Source organism: Pantherophis guttatus, chromosome 2 (genome assembly GCF_059756535.1).
Source record: "Pantherophis guttatus breed Tessera chromosome 2, ASM5975653v1, whole genome shotgun sequence".
Lineage (NCBI taxonomy): Eukaryota > Metazoa > Chordata > Lepidosauria > Squamata > Colubridae > Pantherophis > Pantherophis guttatus.
In genome coordinates, this window is record NC_142064.1 from 270,808,841 (window position 1) to 270,828,735 (window position 19,895).

General features: G+C 43.4%; 3 protein-coding genes across 3 annotated transcripts in view; all 3 read right to left on the minus strand.

Moving 5' to 3' along the window:
• Positions 1-5,178: 5,178 nt before the first annotated feature.
• Positions 5,179-6,689, minus strand: LOC148115883 (vomeronasal type-2 receptor 26-like). Its single transcript, XM_087885260.1, has 2 exons — positions 6,399-6,689; positions 5,179-6,033 (listed from the first exon to the last, which is right to left on the minus strand). The coding sequence occupies exons 1-2, from the start codon at positions 6,687-6,689 to the stop codon at positions 5,179-5,181; spliced, it is 1,146 nt and encodes a 381-aa protein (XP_087741386.1).
• Positions 6,690-11,158: 4,469 nt separating this feature from the next.
• LOC132711848 (vomeronasal type-2 receptor 26-like) overlaps positions 11,159-19,895 on the minus strand; it is a 29,028-nt gene continuing 20,291 nt past the window's right edge. The window contains exons 8-10 of the mRNA XM_087885261.1: positions 17,411-17,635; positions 16,413-16,539; positions 11,159-11,656 (exon numbers count right to left, since the gene is read on the minus strand). Of these exons, the coding sequence (XP_087741387.1) occupies positions 11,616-11,656; positions 16,413-16,539; positions 17,411-17,635 (393 nt within the window). The 3' untranslated portion in view covers positions 11,159-11,615. The remainder of the gene's footprint in view (positions 11,657-16,412; positions 16,540-17,410; positions 17,636-19,895) is intronic.
• Positions 13,016-15,746, minus strand: LOC132711676 (vomeronasal type-2 receptor 26-like). The gene is made up of 2 exons (XM_087888242.1): positions 15,692-15,746; positions 13,016-14,147 (listed from the first exon to the last, which is right to left on the minus strand). Exons 1-2 carry the CDS (start codon positions 15,744-15,746, stop codon positions 13,252-13,254), a joined length of 951 nt encoding a protein of 316 aa, XP_087744368.1. The 3' UTR covers positions 13,016-13,251.

Sequence of the window (19,895 nt, forward strand, 5' to 3'; positions counted from 1 at the left end):
TGAAGCTGGAATAGAACAGAAAATAGGAATGTTTAGCTGAACTCTAAGACCCCTTCAGGAAGAATGAAGGTTTTTCAAGTTTGGGTAACATACAAATACCAAAATAAATCAGGAAATTAAGAAAATTGGACAAGGAACAGTTGGTACAAGAAATTCAGAAAATGCCATTTTACTAGATTTATAAAGTAGCTGGTCAAGGATGTGAGGAATTTTTTTGGAACACCAAAGATGTAGAAAGAGGAAATCCTGTAACATCCTGGAATGAATTAAAGTGCAAAAGGAAGGAGTATAAAATTGGACCATTTGATCAGGGATTATTAATTGTTTGTTTGAGATTTCTGGTAGCTTCTAATTGACCTTTTTCTGAACTAGGATTGAATAAGGATCTTCTCTAGCATTTTAAAAACATTTTTCTTACTATCCTTTTCTATTTCAGTTTGCTGTCAGGGTTCCAACCGATGCCCTAATAAAAGCAGGAGCCTCAAACCAAATTTCAAGGAAAATTCAGTTGTTTATTAGGAGCGCCATGTCGGCATGGACCAAGTGAAGCCAACCATGACTTCCCTCCATTCACGCCTTGCCTCTGACCCTGTTCCCCCCACCCAAAGTGTGTCATCAGTCACATTCCCCAACGAAGCAATTTTGCTGGTCCTAGAAATCACTCCCTCTGTCAGTTACTGGTTTCTGTGGAAATGGCCTTGACTTTGGCCAGCTAGGATGTGTTTTGTTTTGACTGAGGTGCAAATTCCTCAATGCAGCTGCGAGGCTCAATTCCCCATCTGCCTGCCTATGGCAACTCGGGAGCAGGTCAGGAAACCTTCGCGAGTTGACATTTAGTTTGCATTCGTGGTCATTATATAAATATTAAAAACATGAATAAAATATCATTTAAAAGAGAGATATTTTATCAACTGTTAATCTCCCAAGTAGTATGACAGATTCAGTCACAGGAGAGAACAAACAGTTTATGAAAGAAGGAACTCAAATCAACTCTTAATATACTAATGTGGAATTTTTGTTCCTGAGTCCCTTGTCTTAGCTTAGCTTAGTTTAGCTTAGCTTAGCTAAAGTGGTGTGGAGATAAAGCACAGACAAACTGATCTGCAACGTTGGCCCTTCATCCCTGGTACGTCAAATTCATTTCATTTCATTCATTTTTCATTCAAAATTTTTAATGAAATTTTTAAGGGGTGGGAATAATGATTTTTTAAGGGGAACCGGGAGGACGACCAAGGGGTTTGTGGGGATGAACCCACTAGGGTCAGAGCTGAGCCCGGCACAGGGGGACGGTTTGGAGGGTGCAGGTTGAGGGATTGGGGAGGGGCTGGAGGACTATCCGGAGGAGGAATTTTCCATCAGCACGGTGAATGGGAGGGGCAGATATGGCGGGAGCAGGGCACCATATCATGTGTCGGGGGCTCGCACTTGCTATCTGAGAGCAATTGCTTGCCCTGGTCCCCAAGGCTCCGCTCGGACACTAGGTGGCTTAGATACTCAGGATCCGGGCCTTCAGCTGATGCTGTGCAACGCCAGGTCCGTGGTAAATAAGGCCCCCCTCATCCACGATCTTATTCAAGAGGGAGGAGCGGACCTGGCGGGTATTACAGAGACCTGGTTGGGCCCGGAGGGCGGCGTCCCTCTGGTTGAAATGTGCCCACCAGGCTTCAGAGCACTCCATCAGCCGAGGGCCCAGGGGAGGGGCGGGGGGGTGGCAGTTATTATTAACGAGGATCTGGGTCTGAGGGAGACCACTGTGCCTCAGATAGCCGGATGTGAGTCCCTCCTTGTAAGGTGGGGTCATGGGGTTCAGATGGGCTTGTTGCTTACGTACCTGGCTCCCTGCCGTGTGGCAACAGCCCTACCTGAGCTACTTGACGTGATAGCCACGGTGGCAGTAGATACACCCAGGCTTTTAGTCATGGGTGATTTCAACTTGCCATCCGTTGGTGAAATGTCTGAGGTGGCTCGGGAGTTCATGGCTTCCATGACGGCCATGGACCTGACCCAGTTAGTTCATGGCCCTACTCACAGGGGAGGTCACACTCTGGACCTGATTTTTGTCTCTGGCCAGTGGTTGAGTGGTCTTGTTATTGGGGATATAGACATGGAACTCTTGTCATGGACAGACCACTCACTCCTTCGCCTGGATCTTCGAACCGCTGCCCCCTGCTGCAGGGAGGCGGATCCAATTAGATGGATCCGCTCCAGGCGCCTGATGGATCCTGAGAGGTTCCAGATGGAGCTTGGGCCATTTCCTGTGGTTCTAGCACATGACTCAGCCGAGGACCTGGTAGCCGCCTGGGATCGGGCGGCTGGTGGGGCCTTGGACTGAGTCGTGCCTTTGCTGCCTCTGACCCGGTGCTGATCCCGTGCGGCTCCTTGGTTCACCAAGGAGCTGAGGGAAATGAAGTGCCGGAAAAGACGCCTGGAGAGCGGTTGGAGGGCCAGTCTTGCTGAATCTGATCGAACACTGGTAAGGTCGCATATTAAGACCTACCTAGTGGCGATAAAGACGGCAAAGTTTAATTACTTTTCTGCCTCTATTGCGTCATCAGGGAATTGTCCGGCCGCCCTGTTTAGGGTGACCCGCTCCCTGCTCCATCCGGGAGTGCGGGAGGATCCCTTGGAAGGCAGGGCGGAGGATTTTGGACAATACCTGTATGACAAAATCGCTCAGATCCGGGGGGATTTGGACTCTGACTGGGTAGATCAGGGCAGAGTGACAAGGAATAGTCTTGAGAATGTTATCTGGGAGGAGTTTGACGCTGTGACTCCCGATGATGTGGACAAGATTTTGGGGAGACTTAGTGCGGCCATATGTTTACTGGACCCATGTCCCTCCTGGTTGGTACTGGCTTCCCGGGAGGTTACACAAGGCTGGCTCCAGGGTGTTATCAACGCTTCGCTGAGTGAGGGCCACTTCCCCGCTGCCTTGAAAGAGGCGGTGGTGAGGCCTCTCCTCAAGAAGCCGTCCCTGGATCTGGCAATATTGGCCAACTACCGTCCTGTCTCCAACCTTCGCTTCATGGCGAAGGTTGTTGAGAGTGTGGTCGCGCAACAGTTTCCACAATTCTTGGAGGAAACATCTTATCTAGATCCATTCCAGTCGGGTTTCAGGTCTGGGCACAGCACGGAAACGGCATTGGTCGCATTGGTTGATGATCTCTGGAGGGTTTGGGACAGGGGTTGCTCCTCTGTTCTGGTCCTGTTAGATCTCTCAGCGGCTTTTGATACCATCGACCATGGTATCATGCTGCACCGGCTGGAAGAGTTGGGGGTGGGAGACACTGTGTTGCGGTGGTTCTCCTCCTTTCTCTCCGACCGGTCGCAGTTTGTGTTGGCAGGGGGGCAGAGGTCGACCTCGAGGCCTCTCATCTGTGGAGTGCTGCAGGGATCGGTCCTCTCGCCCCTTCTGTTCAACATTTATGTAAAGCCGCTGGGCGAGATCATCAGTGGCTTCGGGGTGAGATACCACCAGTACGCTGATGACACCCAGCTGTACATCTCCACCCCAGGCCACCCCAATGATGCCCTTGAAGTGATGTCCCAGTGCTTGGAGGCTGTGCGGATCTGGATGGGGAGGAACAGGCTCAAGCTCAACCCTTCCAAGACTGAGTGGCTGTGGCTCCCAGCATCCCGATATAGTCAGTTGACTCCATCACTGACTATTGGGGGCGAGTCTTTGGCCCCAACAGAAAGGGCTCGCAATCTGGGAGTCCTCCTGGATATGCAGCTGTCCTTGGAGGAACATCTGACAGCTGTAACCAGGGGGAGGTTCGCCTGATTCGCCAGTTGCGGCCCTTTCTTGATCGGGATTCCCTGTGCACAGTCACTCATGCCCTCGTCACCTCTCGCCTTGACTACTGCAATGCTCTCTACATGGGGCTCCCCTTGAAGAGCACCCGGAGGCTCCAACTGGTCCAGAATGCAGCAGCGTGGGTAGTGATGGGAGCAGCATGGCGCTCCCATGTAACACCGCTTCTGCACGAGCTGCACTGGCTCCCAGTGGTCTTCCGGGTGCGCTTCAAGGTGCTGGTTATCACCTTTAAAGCGCTCCATGGCATCGGGCCTAGCTATCTTCGAGACTGCCTGCTGCTACCGACGACCTCCCATCGTCCCGTGCGCTCCCACAGAGAGGGCTTCCTCAGGGTGCCATCAGCCAATCAATGTAGGCTGGTGACCCCCAGGGGGAGGGCCTTCTCTGTGGGGGCACCTACCCTCTGGAATCAGTTGCCCCCAGAGATAAGGAGAATCCAAGACCTTAGTACCTTCTGCCGTGCCCTTAAAACCCACTTTTTCCAGCAAGCCGGGCTGGCTTAAGAAGAAATTTTAAATGTTTTAATTGGTTTGTATTTTTAATTTTGGGCCAAATTTATATATATTTTAATTGTTTTTTAATATTTGTATTTTATGTTTTTTAATTCTGGCTGTACACCGCCCTGAGTCCTTAGGGGGAAGGGCGGTATATAAATTTAAAATAAATTAAATTAAATTAAATAAATTTATAATTTCCTGCAGTGAAAAGATACATCCAGTTTCCCATTGATCCTTGCTTATGTGGGAATCCTCCCCCGCCCTTACAATTTCTTAACCAGAATAGCTCCACCTCCTTCTCAAATGGTGTATAGGAAGGAGTAGAGTAGAGTAGAACAAAATAAAAAATTTATTTTTATAATAATATATTATTATTTTATTATTTTAAATGTACACTAATCAGCATACGTTAAAATGAAATTTTGTTGCATTCAGCTCTAAAAAAAATACCAGTATGCATATACCCACATATATAAACATATATGACACAGAGAAACATCACAGTCTAGTTCGAATGTATACATGGCCAAAAGAAAAAAAAAAAGAATCCTGCAAATTTAAAAGAGGCCATTTAGGACTCAAGGTGCAAGTGGAAATGTTTGGAATACCAGAATTAATTAAAGGCTTTACTGGAATGAAAGAGATCCTGGAAAAAACTGCAACAGGAGTCAAGGCACTACTCCTTGTTCACAAATTTCACTTGCAGTTCAAATAAAATAAGTCATCCCGCACCATTGAAATGGGATTGGAAATCTCAAGATGAATATGCCATCTCTTGTTATTACTCAGAATACATTAGTTCTTTTTTTAATTCTTTTTCCCCCCAGAATTGCTATACTGTTCTTACAGTTCTAAAATGGATTCTTAGCTGCAGGAGCGATACATGTAACAGCAAAGAAATACCTGCCAAGCCTTCAGCTTTGGAGTTTCCAAGTCCTTCCCACCTTCCCTCTTGGTCCTCTTGAATCCTGACAAATAGGCTGCATGTAAGGCCCGGGCCACAGCCCAGATGGTGTCGTAAATGAAATAGTTATCTAGACACAGGATCCGATCCATCATTTCCAGGGACACAGCCTGCAGTTCTTCTCTCTCTCTGCAGCGTCTCCAAACTTTCACAGAAAAAGCATCTTTGGGGTAGAAGCACCTAAAGGCTTTCTCTGCAAAATTATTTATGGACCAATGAAAATGGTCATCCGCATCATATTTTGTCATTTGATTTGGCTTCAAAACAAAGGAAACCATGCTATGGAGGAATAGAGCAGAACTATCAATTCCATATGTTAAATAAAGGGTTAAGTCCCAGAGCACTGTTGTCATGAGAACTTTTCCTGCAACAGGTTCCTTAATTCTTTCAAGCACCAGATATAGAATTACTATTCCTGCACTGATTGAATTCAACTCTGCAGCATAAAGAAAAGTGTTCACTTGCTTCCAGTTATGATACTCGTGAAACTTTATGGAGATTTTTTGTCCAGTTGGTGAAAAGGTCTGTGATACAACTGGACAAATGCCATTTTTTATCAGCATTAAAGTCAACGTGTTCATGAATTTCTGCCCCTGGTCAGTGTCTGGAGCCAGCAGACCCACCAAGGTCCACTTGAAATGGAGGAGAAGCTTGACCATCCCTGAATACTGGAATCCTTCTGCAGGGAGCATCGGGTAGAAGAAAGGAAAGGCAGCTTTATCCCTCAGAATCTGAGAAACAAAATTGTAACTAATCTGAAAAGGAAGGAAAAGTGGCATTTCATCTGAGAAGCATTACAAATATAAGACATCAATTCTGTCTTTAGTGAAGGGTTAGTTCCACTTCTTGTAGCAAAGACTTCTGTATTCCCCCATTGATTTGTGCATTGTTTCTCTCCCATTTGCTCCTTGAGTGTAGAATATTTTATCCTAGAAAAAGCTTCCCAAATCTGAACTGGGAACATGGCATGAGCAGATATATTTGCTTTACTCCTTCCCTCCCTTTGGGTAACCTGAATCAACATCCTTAAGACCAATCATTTCCATAACAAACTCTGATCTTCATGTACCTCTGGTTGAAAGCTGCATGGTTAAAACGGTCCTTTCCAGCAAAGACTCACCTGTGGGATTTTGTAGGTGCCCAACATGGATGATATCTGGATGGAGAAGCCGGTTTCAGCCCCTTCCAGAACAGCCACTGTGTTTCTCTGTCTCCCACAAGTGTAGTTGGGGACATTGGCCTCCCCGACTGAAAGCAGGTCCAGCAAAGCATCCGAAGTCTTTCTTGAATCAAAATAATTTTCATAGATATTGTAACCCAGGGTGATGTTGGGTAAGATATGGGAATCCTGGTTGATGTTCTGGATAGCAAAAAAGAAGGATAGGATTTTCCAGTATTCTGTCAATTCCATCCTGCAAGGATAATACATTAATCATACAGTAAACAATGAAAAGAATATTTTATTTAAAGCCTTTTTAGAAATACCTTTCTAATCAGGATTTGTCCAAGAATCAATCTGAATTGATTATACCAATCCTGAAAAAAGTGGCATAAACACATAACTTAACATATATATCAATAAAACCTATATTTTATTTCAAAAGCACTACATGAATAAGTGACAGTTGAGCAAGATTTCAATCAGAATAGAGCTGGAAGGAACCCTGGAGGTTTTCTAGCCCAACCTCCTTGTCAGGGCGGTGATTAATCCCATTCTGCCTCTGGGAAACTGCACCCTGATTAGAGGAGACGGATCGAGACTTTTCCTTGCGAGCACATTTTAAGAAAACAAACCCGAAGAAATATCTTCTAAGAAAACTCATTTATTTGTTATAAAGAAAATTAAAAAAAAATCTCACTAGCTAAGTAATTACATCTTGGCAAACGAGGTCTCCTGCCGGTCCAGCCAGATCTCTCCTGGCAGGAGAACAAAGGAAGAAGTGTGTGAAGGAATGTGGGTGGATGGACATGCGTAGTAGCATCAGAGATAAGGATTCTTGGCAAACTATGGAAAGTCTTATAGTTCAAAAATAGAGCTCAGCTGGTAAATAAAAAAACGCAGTGACACTCCTGCTCAAGATGGACACCCTATACCATTTCACACAAGTGGCTGTGCAGTCATATTACCAATGAATGTAAGACCCCACGTCCCCAATAAAATAAATGATTCATTTTCAGTGAAGGGAAGAAATATATCATTCTTGCAATATTTGTGTTCGTGTTGACCCATTAATTGGGGGGAAGGCAGGCATCGAAGAGAGGGACCATCCTTTCCTCTCTATCCACAGTCCATCACTGCTTCTAATATGTCAAGGAGAGAATGGCTGTTTGTTCCTCATAGTCAAGAAAACCAGAAGATTCCTGCTGGAAGATTGTACTTGAGAATTTCAAAGGAGAATCATCAGCTGCAGGATCTAAAATAGATCCCCAAAGGTGACAATGAAAAATATCTGCTGGTACTTTGGAATAAATCAAAAACAAAGTAGCTCTAATGCAATGCTGGATGATTGACGTACCCGAATACTTGTGTCAAAGGAGAGTTTTTGAAACTGAGTCTTTCAAACTTAGCCTGAGTTGCAGAGATTATACCACCAATGGAAACCTCTCCTGGTCTGTAACGATTCTTTGGATCCAATAGATCCCTCTGTAGAGTCAGGGAGCATTTGTTCTTAAGCATCCCTGAGATTTCCTGGAACCACAGTAGTAGCTGAAATAGCAACATGATTTGTGTTCCTGGTGGAGTGTGTAGTCCTGTGTGTGGTTTAAGCAAAGAGCGAGAAGACGTTGTGGAAGAAAATGTTGTATTTCAGACAGAATTTAGCCAAGACTTCACTTCTGAAGTCTACAGGAAAAGACAACTCCCTGCCTTCCCTGAAGATGATCTCAGCCTCACTTTTTCTCTCTCATTTGTGCACCCATGGATTTCCAGTGCCATGGCCTCAGCCATCAATGCTTTTGTGTGAAACCAAGGTGAAAACATATATTTGATATATGTTTGTGTCAAATCTAAAAACTTTGAGAAAAGTCTTTGGAGAATTAGCACCAAGACAACAACTAAATCTGTATAATTTGGATAACAGCAACACGAAGAGACGTCCCAGAGGAGATCCATTCTTTGGAGATGAGCTACTGAGGAGAACTTGGCTCCAAATGTCCTTAAGAGAGTATCTTCATGGAAACCATTGTCAAAAGAGAATTTCGGGATGTATGTAAAGGGTCACACATTGATCTTAATATATTTTGGTCTCTATTTGAAGTGGACGTTAGTTTTATTATCAAATCAGCCAAGGATCTACTGATGGAGCTTGGGCCATTTCCTGAGACTCTAGCTCACAACTCGATTGAAGACCTGGTGGCAACCTGGGATAGGATGGCCGCTGGTGCCTTGGATCAGGTTGTGCCTTTGCGGCCTCTGACCCGGCATCGAAGTTGTCCGGCTCCGTGGTTTTCTGAGGAGTTGAGGGAAATGAAACGCCGGAAAAGACGCTTAGAGAGTAGTTGGAGAGCCAGTCATTCCGAATCTGACCGAACACTAGTGAGGTCGTATATTAACGACTTAGTGGCGATAGCAGTGGCAAAATATAACTATTTTTCCGCTATTATTGCATCGGCAGATAATCGCCCAGCTGCCTTGTTTAGGGTGACCCGCTCCCTCATCTGGGAGCACAGGAAGACCCCTTGCAAGGTCGAGCTGAGGATTTTGCACACAATATCTATACGATAAAATCGCTCACATTCGGGAAGACTTGGACTCTGACTGGGTAAGTTCAGACGAAGTGATGGAGGCGAGTCTTGAGGATGTGATCTGGGAGGAGTTTGACCCTGTGACCCCTGAAGACGTGGACAGGTTACTGGGGAAGTTGAATGCAACCACATGTTTATTAGACCCATGTCCCTCCTGGTTGGTACTGGCTTCCCGAGAGGTTACACGAGGCTGGCTCCAGAGGATTATAAATGCTTCTCTGTGTGAGGGTTTCTTGCCTTCTGCCTTGAAAGAGGCGGTGGTTAGGCCCCTCCTCAAGAAGCCCTCTCTTGACCTGGCTATTCTAGCAAACTACCATCCGGTCTCCAACCTTCGCTTTCTGGCAAAGGTTGTTGAGAGTGTGGTGGCACAGCAACTCCCGCAGTATCTGGATGAAATTGTCTACTTAGATCCATTCTAGTCCGGCTTCAGGCCTGGTTACAGCATTGAAATGGCATTGGTTGCATTGGCTGATGATCTGTGGAGAGCTCGAGATAGGGGTTGCTCCTCTATCCTGGTTCTATTACATCTCTCAGTGGCTTTTGACACCATTGACCATGGTATCTTGCTGCGCCGGCTGGGGGGCTAGGAGTGGGAGGCACTGTTCTACGGTGGTTCTCTTCCTATCTCTCTGACTGGTCGCAGTCTGTGTTGGCAGGAGGGCAGAGGTCGACTTCAAGACACCCTATTTGTGGGATGCCGCAGGGGTCGGTCCTCTCACCTCTTCTGTTCAACATTTATGTGAAGCCACTGGGTGAGCTCATCCGTGGTTTTGGGGTGCAGTGCCATCTTTACGCTGATGATACTCAGCTGTACATCTCCACCCCAGACCACCCCAATGATGCCCTTGCAGTGATGTCCCGGTGCCTCGAAGCCGTGCGGATCTGGATGGGGAGAAACAGGCTCCGACTCAACCCTTTCAAGACTGAGTGGCTGTGGCTGCCGGCGTCCCGATATAGCCAGCTGATACCATCGCTGACTATTGGGGCGAGTCATTGGCCCCCACGGAGAGGGCTCGCAACTTAGGTGTCCTCCTAGACATGTGGCTGTCTTTAGAAGAGCATATGACAGCGGTGGCCAGGGGAGCTTTCTATCAGGTTCGCCTGATTCACCAGTTGCGACCCTTTCTAGATCGGGACTCCTTACACACAGTCACTCATACCCTCATCACTTCCCGTCTGGACTACCGTAATGCTCTCTACATGGGGCTCCCCTTGAGGTGCACACGGAGGCTCCAACTGGTCCAGAATGCAGCTGCGCGGGTGATATTGGGAGCGACATGGCACTCACATGTAACACCTCTCCTATACGAGCTGCACTGGCTCCCGGTGGTCTTCCGAGTGCGCTTCAAGGTGCTGGATCTTATCTTTAAAGTGCTCCATGGCTTAGGACCTGGGTACCTAGGAGACCACCTTCTGCAACCAATAACCTCCCACCAACCAACACGCTCCCACAGGGTGGGCCTCCTCAGGGTGCCGTCACTAAAACAACGTCGACTGGTGGTTCCCAGAGAAAGAGTCTTTTCTGTGGGGGCACCTACCCTTTGGAACAGGTTACCCCCAGGGATATGAATGATCCCAGAACTTCGTACTTTCCGTCGTGCACTTAAGACCTTTCTATTTCACCAAGCCGGGCTGGCATAAATCTCTTCTAATTGTTCTAAATCTTTATACTGAAGATTCTTAACTGATGAACCAAATTGGCTTAATCATCTTATATTCACATTTTATATGTATGTTATTTTAACTGTTCACCGCCCTGAGTCCTTCAGGAGAAGGGCGCTATAAAAATTAAATAAATAAATAAACAAATAAATAAATAAATAAATAAATAAATGTTCCTCTTTTGAATAAAGATAATAAATGTAGTATGCAAAACATGTTCTCTTTTATTTCCTCGATGTAGCTTACCAAAACCATAGCAAATATCCCAAGGATGATGACTTATTTTGATTACTTTGGTCAATAGTTGACTTTAGGTCCTCCTATTTGATTACTGTCATTTTTTAGAATGACAGTTCTATATTGGAGTGAAAAAAGTTTTTCCTTGCTTATGAAGATTGAAGCAAATCATAGAGTATGTATTGATGTTTAAATATGACATTAGCCCCAATTTCAAACTGTGATTTAACCTGAGGGACTTCCTCCAACATAAGACTCTATACACTCATATTTTTATTTATTTTTTTAAAAAAGATAATACTTATTACATTTTCCAACATTTAAAACACAACACAAATTTACACTCGTTACAGCTTTTTCATATTGGTAACAATATCCTTCGTAACAATCGTATTTACATAAATTTTATTTCTATACCTCATTATCCTATTTTACATCATCATTTAAATTATAATAACATCTACTCACAAATCTTATTATCCTCACTATTATATATTTCTTATAGATTTTACATTATATATTAGACTTTTTACAACTTATACCTTAAGTTTTACGTTTATTCTCAAGCTAGATATACCATCTATTCCAAATTTGGTAGTACTCGGTTTCTTCTCTTTCCTTCATTTCCATAGACAGTCTATCCATTTCTGCACATTCATAGATTTTCCATATTATCATTTGATCTGAAGGAGTATCAGGCTGCTTCCAATTCTGTGCGAAGACGATTCTGCTTGCCTATAGAATAAGTAATATTATATATTATAGTTTTTTACCCATTTTCACATCAAAAATACCCCCCCAAAATACTTCCGGCTTCAATTCTATGTTCTGTTCATTTATCTCTTCCAACCATTTTCTTATCTTAAAGCAATATTTTCTAGCCTCGGGGAAGGTCGACCACATGTGGTAGAACGTTCCCTGCTTGTAGCCACATCTCTAGCATTCAGGCGATCGGTTTAAGAACATCTTGGCCAATCTAGCTGGTGGCAAATGCCACTGATAGAACATTTTACAGAGGTTCTCCTTATAAGCAGCTGACATCATTAGTTTATAGTTTTTCTCCCATAATTTATCCCAATGGTCTAATTCAATACTATGTCCGAAATTTCTAGCCAAACTTATCACCGTCTCCTTCACAATTTCTTCTTCCATTTTAAATCTTAATACGAAATTGTATATTTTAGTAATCTTTTTTTCCCGTTTCTAGTAATATTTTGTCAAGTTCCAATTGTTCTCCACAGATGCCATATTGTTCTCGATCTTTTTTATATTTTGTTCTAATTTGCAGGTACGGCCACCAATCCATTTTTATTCCTTGTTTTTTTAGATCCTGATCTGATTTTAAATTTCCTTGTTCATCCAATAATTCCGAATACCCTACCACTTTATTTATGTCTAATAAGTTTGGATAAATTATTGCCTCCATTGTTGATATCCAAATTGGAACTTTCATGTAATGGTTTTTCCTAATTTTGTCTCAAATATTTACTGTATCAAAGCATTTCACACTAGATGCCTCTGGAAATATGTATGGGTTTTGTTTTTCCCTTCCCACAGGAATGTGTGCTATCCCAGTTGGAGATTGTGGCCCTCTAGCGTTAATACCCTTTTGTTATTTAATTGGACCCAATCTTTAAGCCATGTCGCTGCTTCCGCTTGATAGTATAATTCCCAATTAGGGAGGCCAAAGCGTCCTTTAGTTCTAGAATCCTGCAAAAGTTTAAGTTTTATTCAGGCTTTTTTCCCTAACCAAATAAATTTACCTATTATTTTATTTAATTGTTCAAAAAATGTTTTCCCCAATCTTATTGGTATTGTTTGGAAGAGATATAACAATTCGGGTAGTACATTTTTTTTAATTGTGGTGATTCTGCCAATTAGAAATATTTGTAGTTTTGCCCAATTATCTAAACCTTATTGTATCTGTTGTACTAATTTATCGTAATTGTCCTCTTTTATCGAGGAGCATTTTGCCTCATATTTTTAATTATTGTATTTTGAAAGTAGGAAAAAAATGATTAATACAGAAATAAAATATCAGTATGTGAACAAAGCAGTTACAAAAGTTAGGGGAGTTTGTAGATGTACTTGGTAGTCACTAGAGTTTATTGCAAAAATTCAGACAGAAAGTAACACAAAAATGATTGTGAGCAGTTGGATTTGTTCAAAATCTCTCTTAGAATTAGGAGTGATTTTCTAACATGACTTGAAAAATTATTGACTTTCCTGGGCAGGGTTGATGGGAGGGAGATTAAAATGTGATTTCTTTTTGGGTCAGAATTACCAACTGATATTTTAGGACATACCTATCCAAAGTTGACTTTTCTATTTTATTTTGACATCACATGTTCTTTTGTATTCAGATGTGGCCTTAGCAAAATAATGAAACACTTGGGCAGGAAGATGCACCCCAGAAGTCCTGCATTGGAGGCCAAGATGGAGAAGACCTGCACAGCCACCATGTACTTCCCTTTGGTGCTCAAGTAGGTGGGCAGGAAGGAGACCCAGACACTGCAGAAGACCAGCATGCTGAAGGTAATCAATTTGGCTTCATTGAAAGACCCAGGCAGATTCCTGGCTAGGAAAGCCACTGTGAAGCAGACGGCAGCCAGGAAGGCCATGTAGCCAAGGGCACCATAGAACATGGCAACAGAGCCTTCATTGCACTGTAGAATGATTTCTGCAGATTGTGAGTGCGTGTCAGACTCAGGGAAGGGGGGGAAAGCAGCCAGCCAGATGCTGCAGAAGACAACTTGGAGACCAGAGCAACAAAGGATGATGGAGTTGGCCAATCTCTTTCCAAGCCATCTCTGAACATTATTCCCTGGTTTTGTGGCCCAGAAGGCCAGCACCACTGTGATGGTTTTGGCCAAGACAGCAGAAATGGCAGCAGAGAAGATGATGCTGAAAGCCGTTTGACGCAGAAGACAGGTGACTCTCTTTGGCTGGCCAATGAACAAGAAGGGAGTGAAGAAGGAAAGCAGGAGACAAACAAGAAGGATATAAGAGAGATCCCGATTGTTGGCTTTGACTATGGGAGTTTCTTGGAATTTAATGAAGGTTCCCAAGACAAAACATGTGATCAAAGAGAGAAACAAGGCAATGGAAGTTAAGATGATCCCCAATTTTTCTTGATAAGAAAGGAAAGTCTTTATCTTGGGGTTACAGCGATTTTGGTTATTGTTTGGATGTTGATCTTCTGGACATTTTCTGCATTCTTCTGTGTCTGAAAAAGGGTTAGGGTAACATCTACTTTAAAGCTTGTTGCTTTCTTTAATGCTAAAATATCCTGTTCAAACATTGCCTGGGCCTTCCAACTGTTAAGGAAACTGTTAATGAATTAGCAGAGCAACCCTAGAGTAGCAAGGGCGTGCACATGAAAGCGATTGAGAGCAGTTGTGAATAAACAGCCAACACATAGATACACTGAGTTGTGTTTACTATTAGGAAATAGTAATAAGGCACAGTCCAATAAACAGTCCAGGTCATACACAGATAAAGCAGTAGATAGTAAAACAATAGTCCAGGGATATTCCAATAACAAAGTCTTCTTACCAGTCGTCGTAGTCATACACAATAAACAGTTGCAAAGAGTTGCAAACACAGCAAAAAGCAATAATGATATTGGCAAAGGATCAAAATACAAATAGAGGAAATAACGTACCAAAAGATAGAACTAAGACCAGAAAGCTTCTTATTAGGCATAGTGAATGGATACTATGAAAAAGAAACAACCTATTTAATTATACATATGATAACAGCAGCACGAATACTATACACGCAACACTGGAAGAGTAGTGATATACCAACACCAGATAAAGTAATCAATAAAATTATGGAATGTGCGGAATTAGATAGACTCACAAAGGAATTACAAAATAGGGAAGAACATGACTTTTACTTAGTATGGGAAAAGTGGTATAGTTGGTTGAAAGATAGGAAAGAGATGAAGCAATAGGAAGTATATAAAATGACCAAATATAATATGATGGAAACAAAGAACAGACATAGGTCAACAAAGATCAATATTAGATAGATAAAAGGGAACGACCAAATAAGGAAGAGTCAAAATACAAAGAGAAATGTATATTATAGTTGCGACAAACTGGACATGTATTGAAATGGATGTTTATATGTTTTTATGTTTTGTACGTTTCATTGTTCTGTTTAGTTTATACTTATAAATAAAAATTGGAGAAAAAAAAAAGCAATAATGATCAGCAAAGAGAAACAAACCATGTTTCAAGCTCCCTCTTAAAGACATTGGCTACAGAGCTAACCAATCAGGACACAGTATGATGCAATACAGCAATACAGTCTTAAAGCTATATTGAGGGTTTATATATTGCCAACTCAACAAGTTAGGTAATTATCATTTCCTAACAGAAGCTTAATTTAGCTTCTTCAAATGAGAAAGGGAGTGAACCAGTGGTGAAATCCGGCTGGATCTAGCTGGTAGGGCTGGCGGCGGGAGGTTCTGCCCACCCGCTGGGACATCATTACATTCCATTTTTTACCCTCTGCGCATGCACAGAACGCTCTGAGCATGTGCAGAAGAGGCATGAACGTTCACATTTCCGATCCGGTAGCAAAGGTAAGTGCATTTCACCGCTGGAGTGAACTCATAGCCTCAATGGTCTCTTCCAAGTCTGATCATTTTGAAAGGACGCCTATTTCCCTGATGAAACCAGTCATTTGTCACCAATGACAACTTGATCTTGAAGCCATTTTTTAAAAGGCAATTCCAGATTTTGTCCTGTTTTTACTGACTGAACGGGGATATTCTTATGGGTATTTTCCCCACGTTTTTGCCCCTCTCGTTCATGCCTGCATAGCAAGGAAGAATCATTTCCCTTTGGGCAAGCATTCTGAAGACGAAAAGACCCTCCAAAGATTTAGGCTTCCTCTATTCATTCCAACCAGAAGTGTAGAAGCAAACAAAATATGATATTTTCCCACTCCGCTGCTGGACCTGTTCAAAAAAAGACTTTAGCCTTTCACTTCTGTATCAATGGACCGAGTGGTAGGTTGCCCCCGGTTTGCACCGGTTCTATAGAACCGATAGTAAAACCGGTGGGAGGCTCCGCCCACTGACCCCGACATCATCAAAATGCTTCTGCACATGCGGAGAAGAGTGTGCGCGGCCCTACTGTGAACCGGTAGTAAAGGTATGTAGAACCCTGGTACACACACACACAAACCCACACATACAAAAAGAGCCAGGCAATCCTAAATTTAAGGTAAAATGAAGATAGATAATAATAGAGGGCTTCTCCCTGATAATGCTAAGCCATCATTAGTCCACTATCTTTTAATATTCTGCTCTTAGTTTAACCTCATTGGTCCTTTCCTATCACTCAGGAGGGAAACATATTTATTACAAGGAGATAAAAATTGCTAAAAAGTCTATCAAAATGCATTCATGGAAAATGTTGGGGCATATGGTCTTCCCAGAAAGGAAAGTTTGCCCTTTTCCTTTGGTGCCACCCACCTTCCATGGTGGAGATGGTTCCTTCAGCACAGGGAAGACAGTCGTAGCAGCAGATGGGCTTCCCTTCCTGAGCCACCTTCATGAATCCAGGATGGCAGCTTTCCCCACACCTGGAAGGAGGCAGTGGCTGGACAGAGGGAGGAAGACCATCCAGAAAATGAGTTATGATTTAATTTGCAGAAAGGGGCAAAAGAGGACGGGGTTGCTGATTTCCAGTTCAAGGGTTTGATTTTCTAAATATGAAACCTATATAAAGAGATTGACAATCTGCTTGTTTGAATGTTGCTTCCCCTTTCTTCTTTCTTTCTAATTCTTGTACATTTCCGTGTTTAATTTAGGCTCCAAATTTACATACTACTTTTCTCAAGGTAAAGGTTAATACTTCTTTTCCCTTTGGGGAAATAAAGTCGCTGTCAGGTTCGCCATTGTTGATGTTGTGTCTTTCTGAGTTCCTGCCATCAAAGGGGAAGGGAGGGGGAGGCATTTGGGGCAATCCACATCTGTGTAGCTAATGGTGGGAAATGGGGAGGGGGAAGTGACAACGGAAGAAGACCAGATCACCAAACCGGCTTGTACCAGGATCTTCAAGGCCGTTTCCCCTGAGAATGGAATGTTACCAGTTTCACACCTCAGAGTTTCTCAAAACATCATACTGGCATCACATTGGCTGACTGGGGGCTGATCATGAGGGAAGGGATTGGGAGTTGGAAAGAATAGCTTTGTACATTGTGCAGGAACACCAGATTCCGCCTGACTTTGCTGCAAACGGTTTCTTTCAGTAAAAAGTTACTTTGCTTCAATTAAATGGAGTCATGAGTTCTACTTTCCTGAGAGAGCAAACTGGGCCAGGATGACACTTACACCTATACTGGCTCAAACATACATTCCTTCACAAAAGATTTGTGAATAATCTCCTGAAATAGTTAAGAATATTTTATCACAGACTCTTTGATATCAAAGCAAAGATTTTGTCATGCATCTTGAAGAATGTTCCCCACCTTGTTCAGCTTGTGCATCTCTTCCATACTCTTTTGATTAACCATAAAGTGGAAATTCAGGGATCCTTGTTTTTCTAGGCTGCCAAACATCATTCTGCGAATTGATGTGTTGAGAAACAGCCAGTCAACAATGTCCAAGTCTGCTGTCAGGTCTCCCTTCTCATCCAGAGAGACTCCAGCTATGGATCTATTATAAAACTCAGAGTTTCCAAGGAAGGGATGAAACTGGTATAGAAAATGGGAATATTTAGAACTCAAATTACCTCTTAATATACTGATGTGTAACTTGTGAATGTGCTTCCGGCTTCTTTATCTTATCTTATCTTATCTTATCTTATCTTATCTTATCTTATCTTATCTTATCTTATCTTATCTTATCTTATCTTATCTTATCTTATCTCATCTCATCTCATCTCATCTCATCTCATCTCATCTCATCTCATCTCATCTCATCTCATCTCATCTCATCTTATCTTATCTTATCTTATCACCTTACCTTACCTTACCTTACCTTACCTTACCTTACCTTACCTTACCTTACCTTACCTTACCTTACCTTATCTAAGGTGGTATGTGTTGTGGTCCGCTAGCAGCCTGCAGAGCTGGCAGCGGAGTCGGACAGTGATGAGGCTGAGGAAGAACATGGGCCAGTCCTGGAGGCTGGGGAAGGCCCGGATGAGGGCTCTGCATCAGAGGCAGAGATGGGGCCAGGGCCATTGGGGAGTGATGCATGGACTTCGGAGCCTCCAGAGGCTGACAGTAGAGAGGTAGAGGAACAAGAGGAGCCTGTTCCTAGTGCACGTATGAGAAGAGCTGCCAGAAGGCAGGAGCAGCTAAAGCAGAGAGGACGACTCAGGAATAGGGCCAAGAGATGATTGGCCCCTCCCATAAAGTTTAAAAGACCAGCAACGGCTCTTGGCCTCTTTGCCAGAAAACAACCGTTGAGAGATTTGCTTTGTGCTTGGATATATTTCTTTCTCGTCAGCGTCTTCTGATCCTGAACTGTTGCCAAGAAAAGCCTTTGGCAGTTTGCCTAATTATCCCAAGGTCAGAGATAAACTGAAGGTGTTTTGAGGACTTTGCTTTCATTTAATTTGGAATACGCTGAGAATGAGTTAATTCTCAGCTGTTTTAATTAAATCTGTTTGTTTTTGGAACTGTTTTGCATTTAATATTAACTACGTGGGGCTGGGTCACAACAGTATGGTAGTAAAGGACTGTTTGTCCTTTACTACCATACCACCTTAGATAAGATAAGGTAAGGTAAGGTAAGGTAAGGTAACTGATCTGCAACTTTGGGCCTTCCTCTGTAGTATATCAAACTAATTTGGTTTTTCTTCATTTGTAATTTCCTGCACCAAAAGGATAGATTCAGTTTTCCAGATATCCTTGCTTGTATGTGTCAGGGTTCCTGTCAGGCCTGGAAGCCATCTTTTTCTTTGGATCTTCAGGCCTGCCAGTATGGGAGGTACCCGAGGCAAATTATTGAACAGGACAGGTCCACCTTCCTCTCTTCTGGTGGATGGATGGAAGAGAATGAAGTGGAGGCCATTCAGGACTCTAGATCAGGGGTATCAAACTGGATTTCTTTGAGGGTTGGATCAGCATTGTAGTTTTCCTTTGCTGGCTGGCTGGAGAGACGGGATAGTCGCCTCCTGCACTTGCTGGCCAAAATGGGGTGTGGAGGGGTGAATGACCCATTTTGGCTGGCAGAGTGTTGCAGGAGGCCGTCCAGGCTGAAAATGGGGCACAGGGGACGTGTGCACCCCCATGCCCCATTTTGGCCGCCAGAGGCAACACGGGCCAGTCGTTTGATATTTCCAGGCCGGCCCTATGGGCCAGATTTAAGCACCCCATGGGCTGGATCCGGCTGCAGCCCTTGAATATGATACGCCTGCTCTAGATGGAAGTGGAAACGTTTGGAATACCCAAATAAATTAAAGGCCTATCTTGACTCTGAGAGATCATGAAAAAATGCTACAAAAGTCCATGCCCAACACCTTGTACCCCAATTTCCCCTGCAATTCAAAAGAAACACGTGAGCCTCCAACATTAATATAGGTTTGGAGATACCAGGATAGACATGTAAGACTACATCAGAAAGATGTTGAGAAACAGGTTGACGTGTTGCTGCCTAGGAATGAGCATATAAGAGAGGTTAAAGACCACAGCCACATAGTTGGAACAGAAAAAGATTCAGAAGCGATCCCCTCTAAATTCTCAGGCTGTAAAAGAAAGCAGATTTGTACTTTCAGACTTGCAAGAGTATGTTAATGTAGCCATACGTATTGTAGCCATACAATAAAGAAGTATTGTGAGGTCTGAATCCTGTCTGGTATACCTAGGAAGGCTAAGAACCTGACTCTGCTCCTTTCTCTAATCCGGGTGTCTGCAACTCACGGCTCGGGAGCTGCATGTGGCTCTTTCATCCCCCTGCTGTGACTTCCTATTGGCTGAGCCCATCACTGGCTGGCCCCATTCCTTG

Bases quoted from the DNA above. Each gene is read 5' to 3' on its own strand.
- LOC148115883 (XM_087885260.1), bottom strand. From the start codon at position 6,689: ATGGAATTGACAGAATACTGGAAAATCCTATCCTTCTTTTTTGCTATC. The intron at 6,034-6,398 runs GTGAGTCTTTGC...CTTCCTTTTCAG, and splicing joins GCACCTACAAAATCCCACAG to ATTAGTTACAATTTTGTTTC.
- LOC132711676 (XM_087888242.1), bottom strand. From the start codon at position 15,746: ATGAACGAGAGGGGCAAAAACGTGGGGAAAATACCCATAAGAATATCC. The intron at 14,148-15,691 runs GTCAGTAAAAAC...ACCCTTTTTCAG, and splicing joins CATAAGAATATCCCCGTTCA to ACACAGAAGAATGCAGAAAA.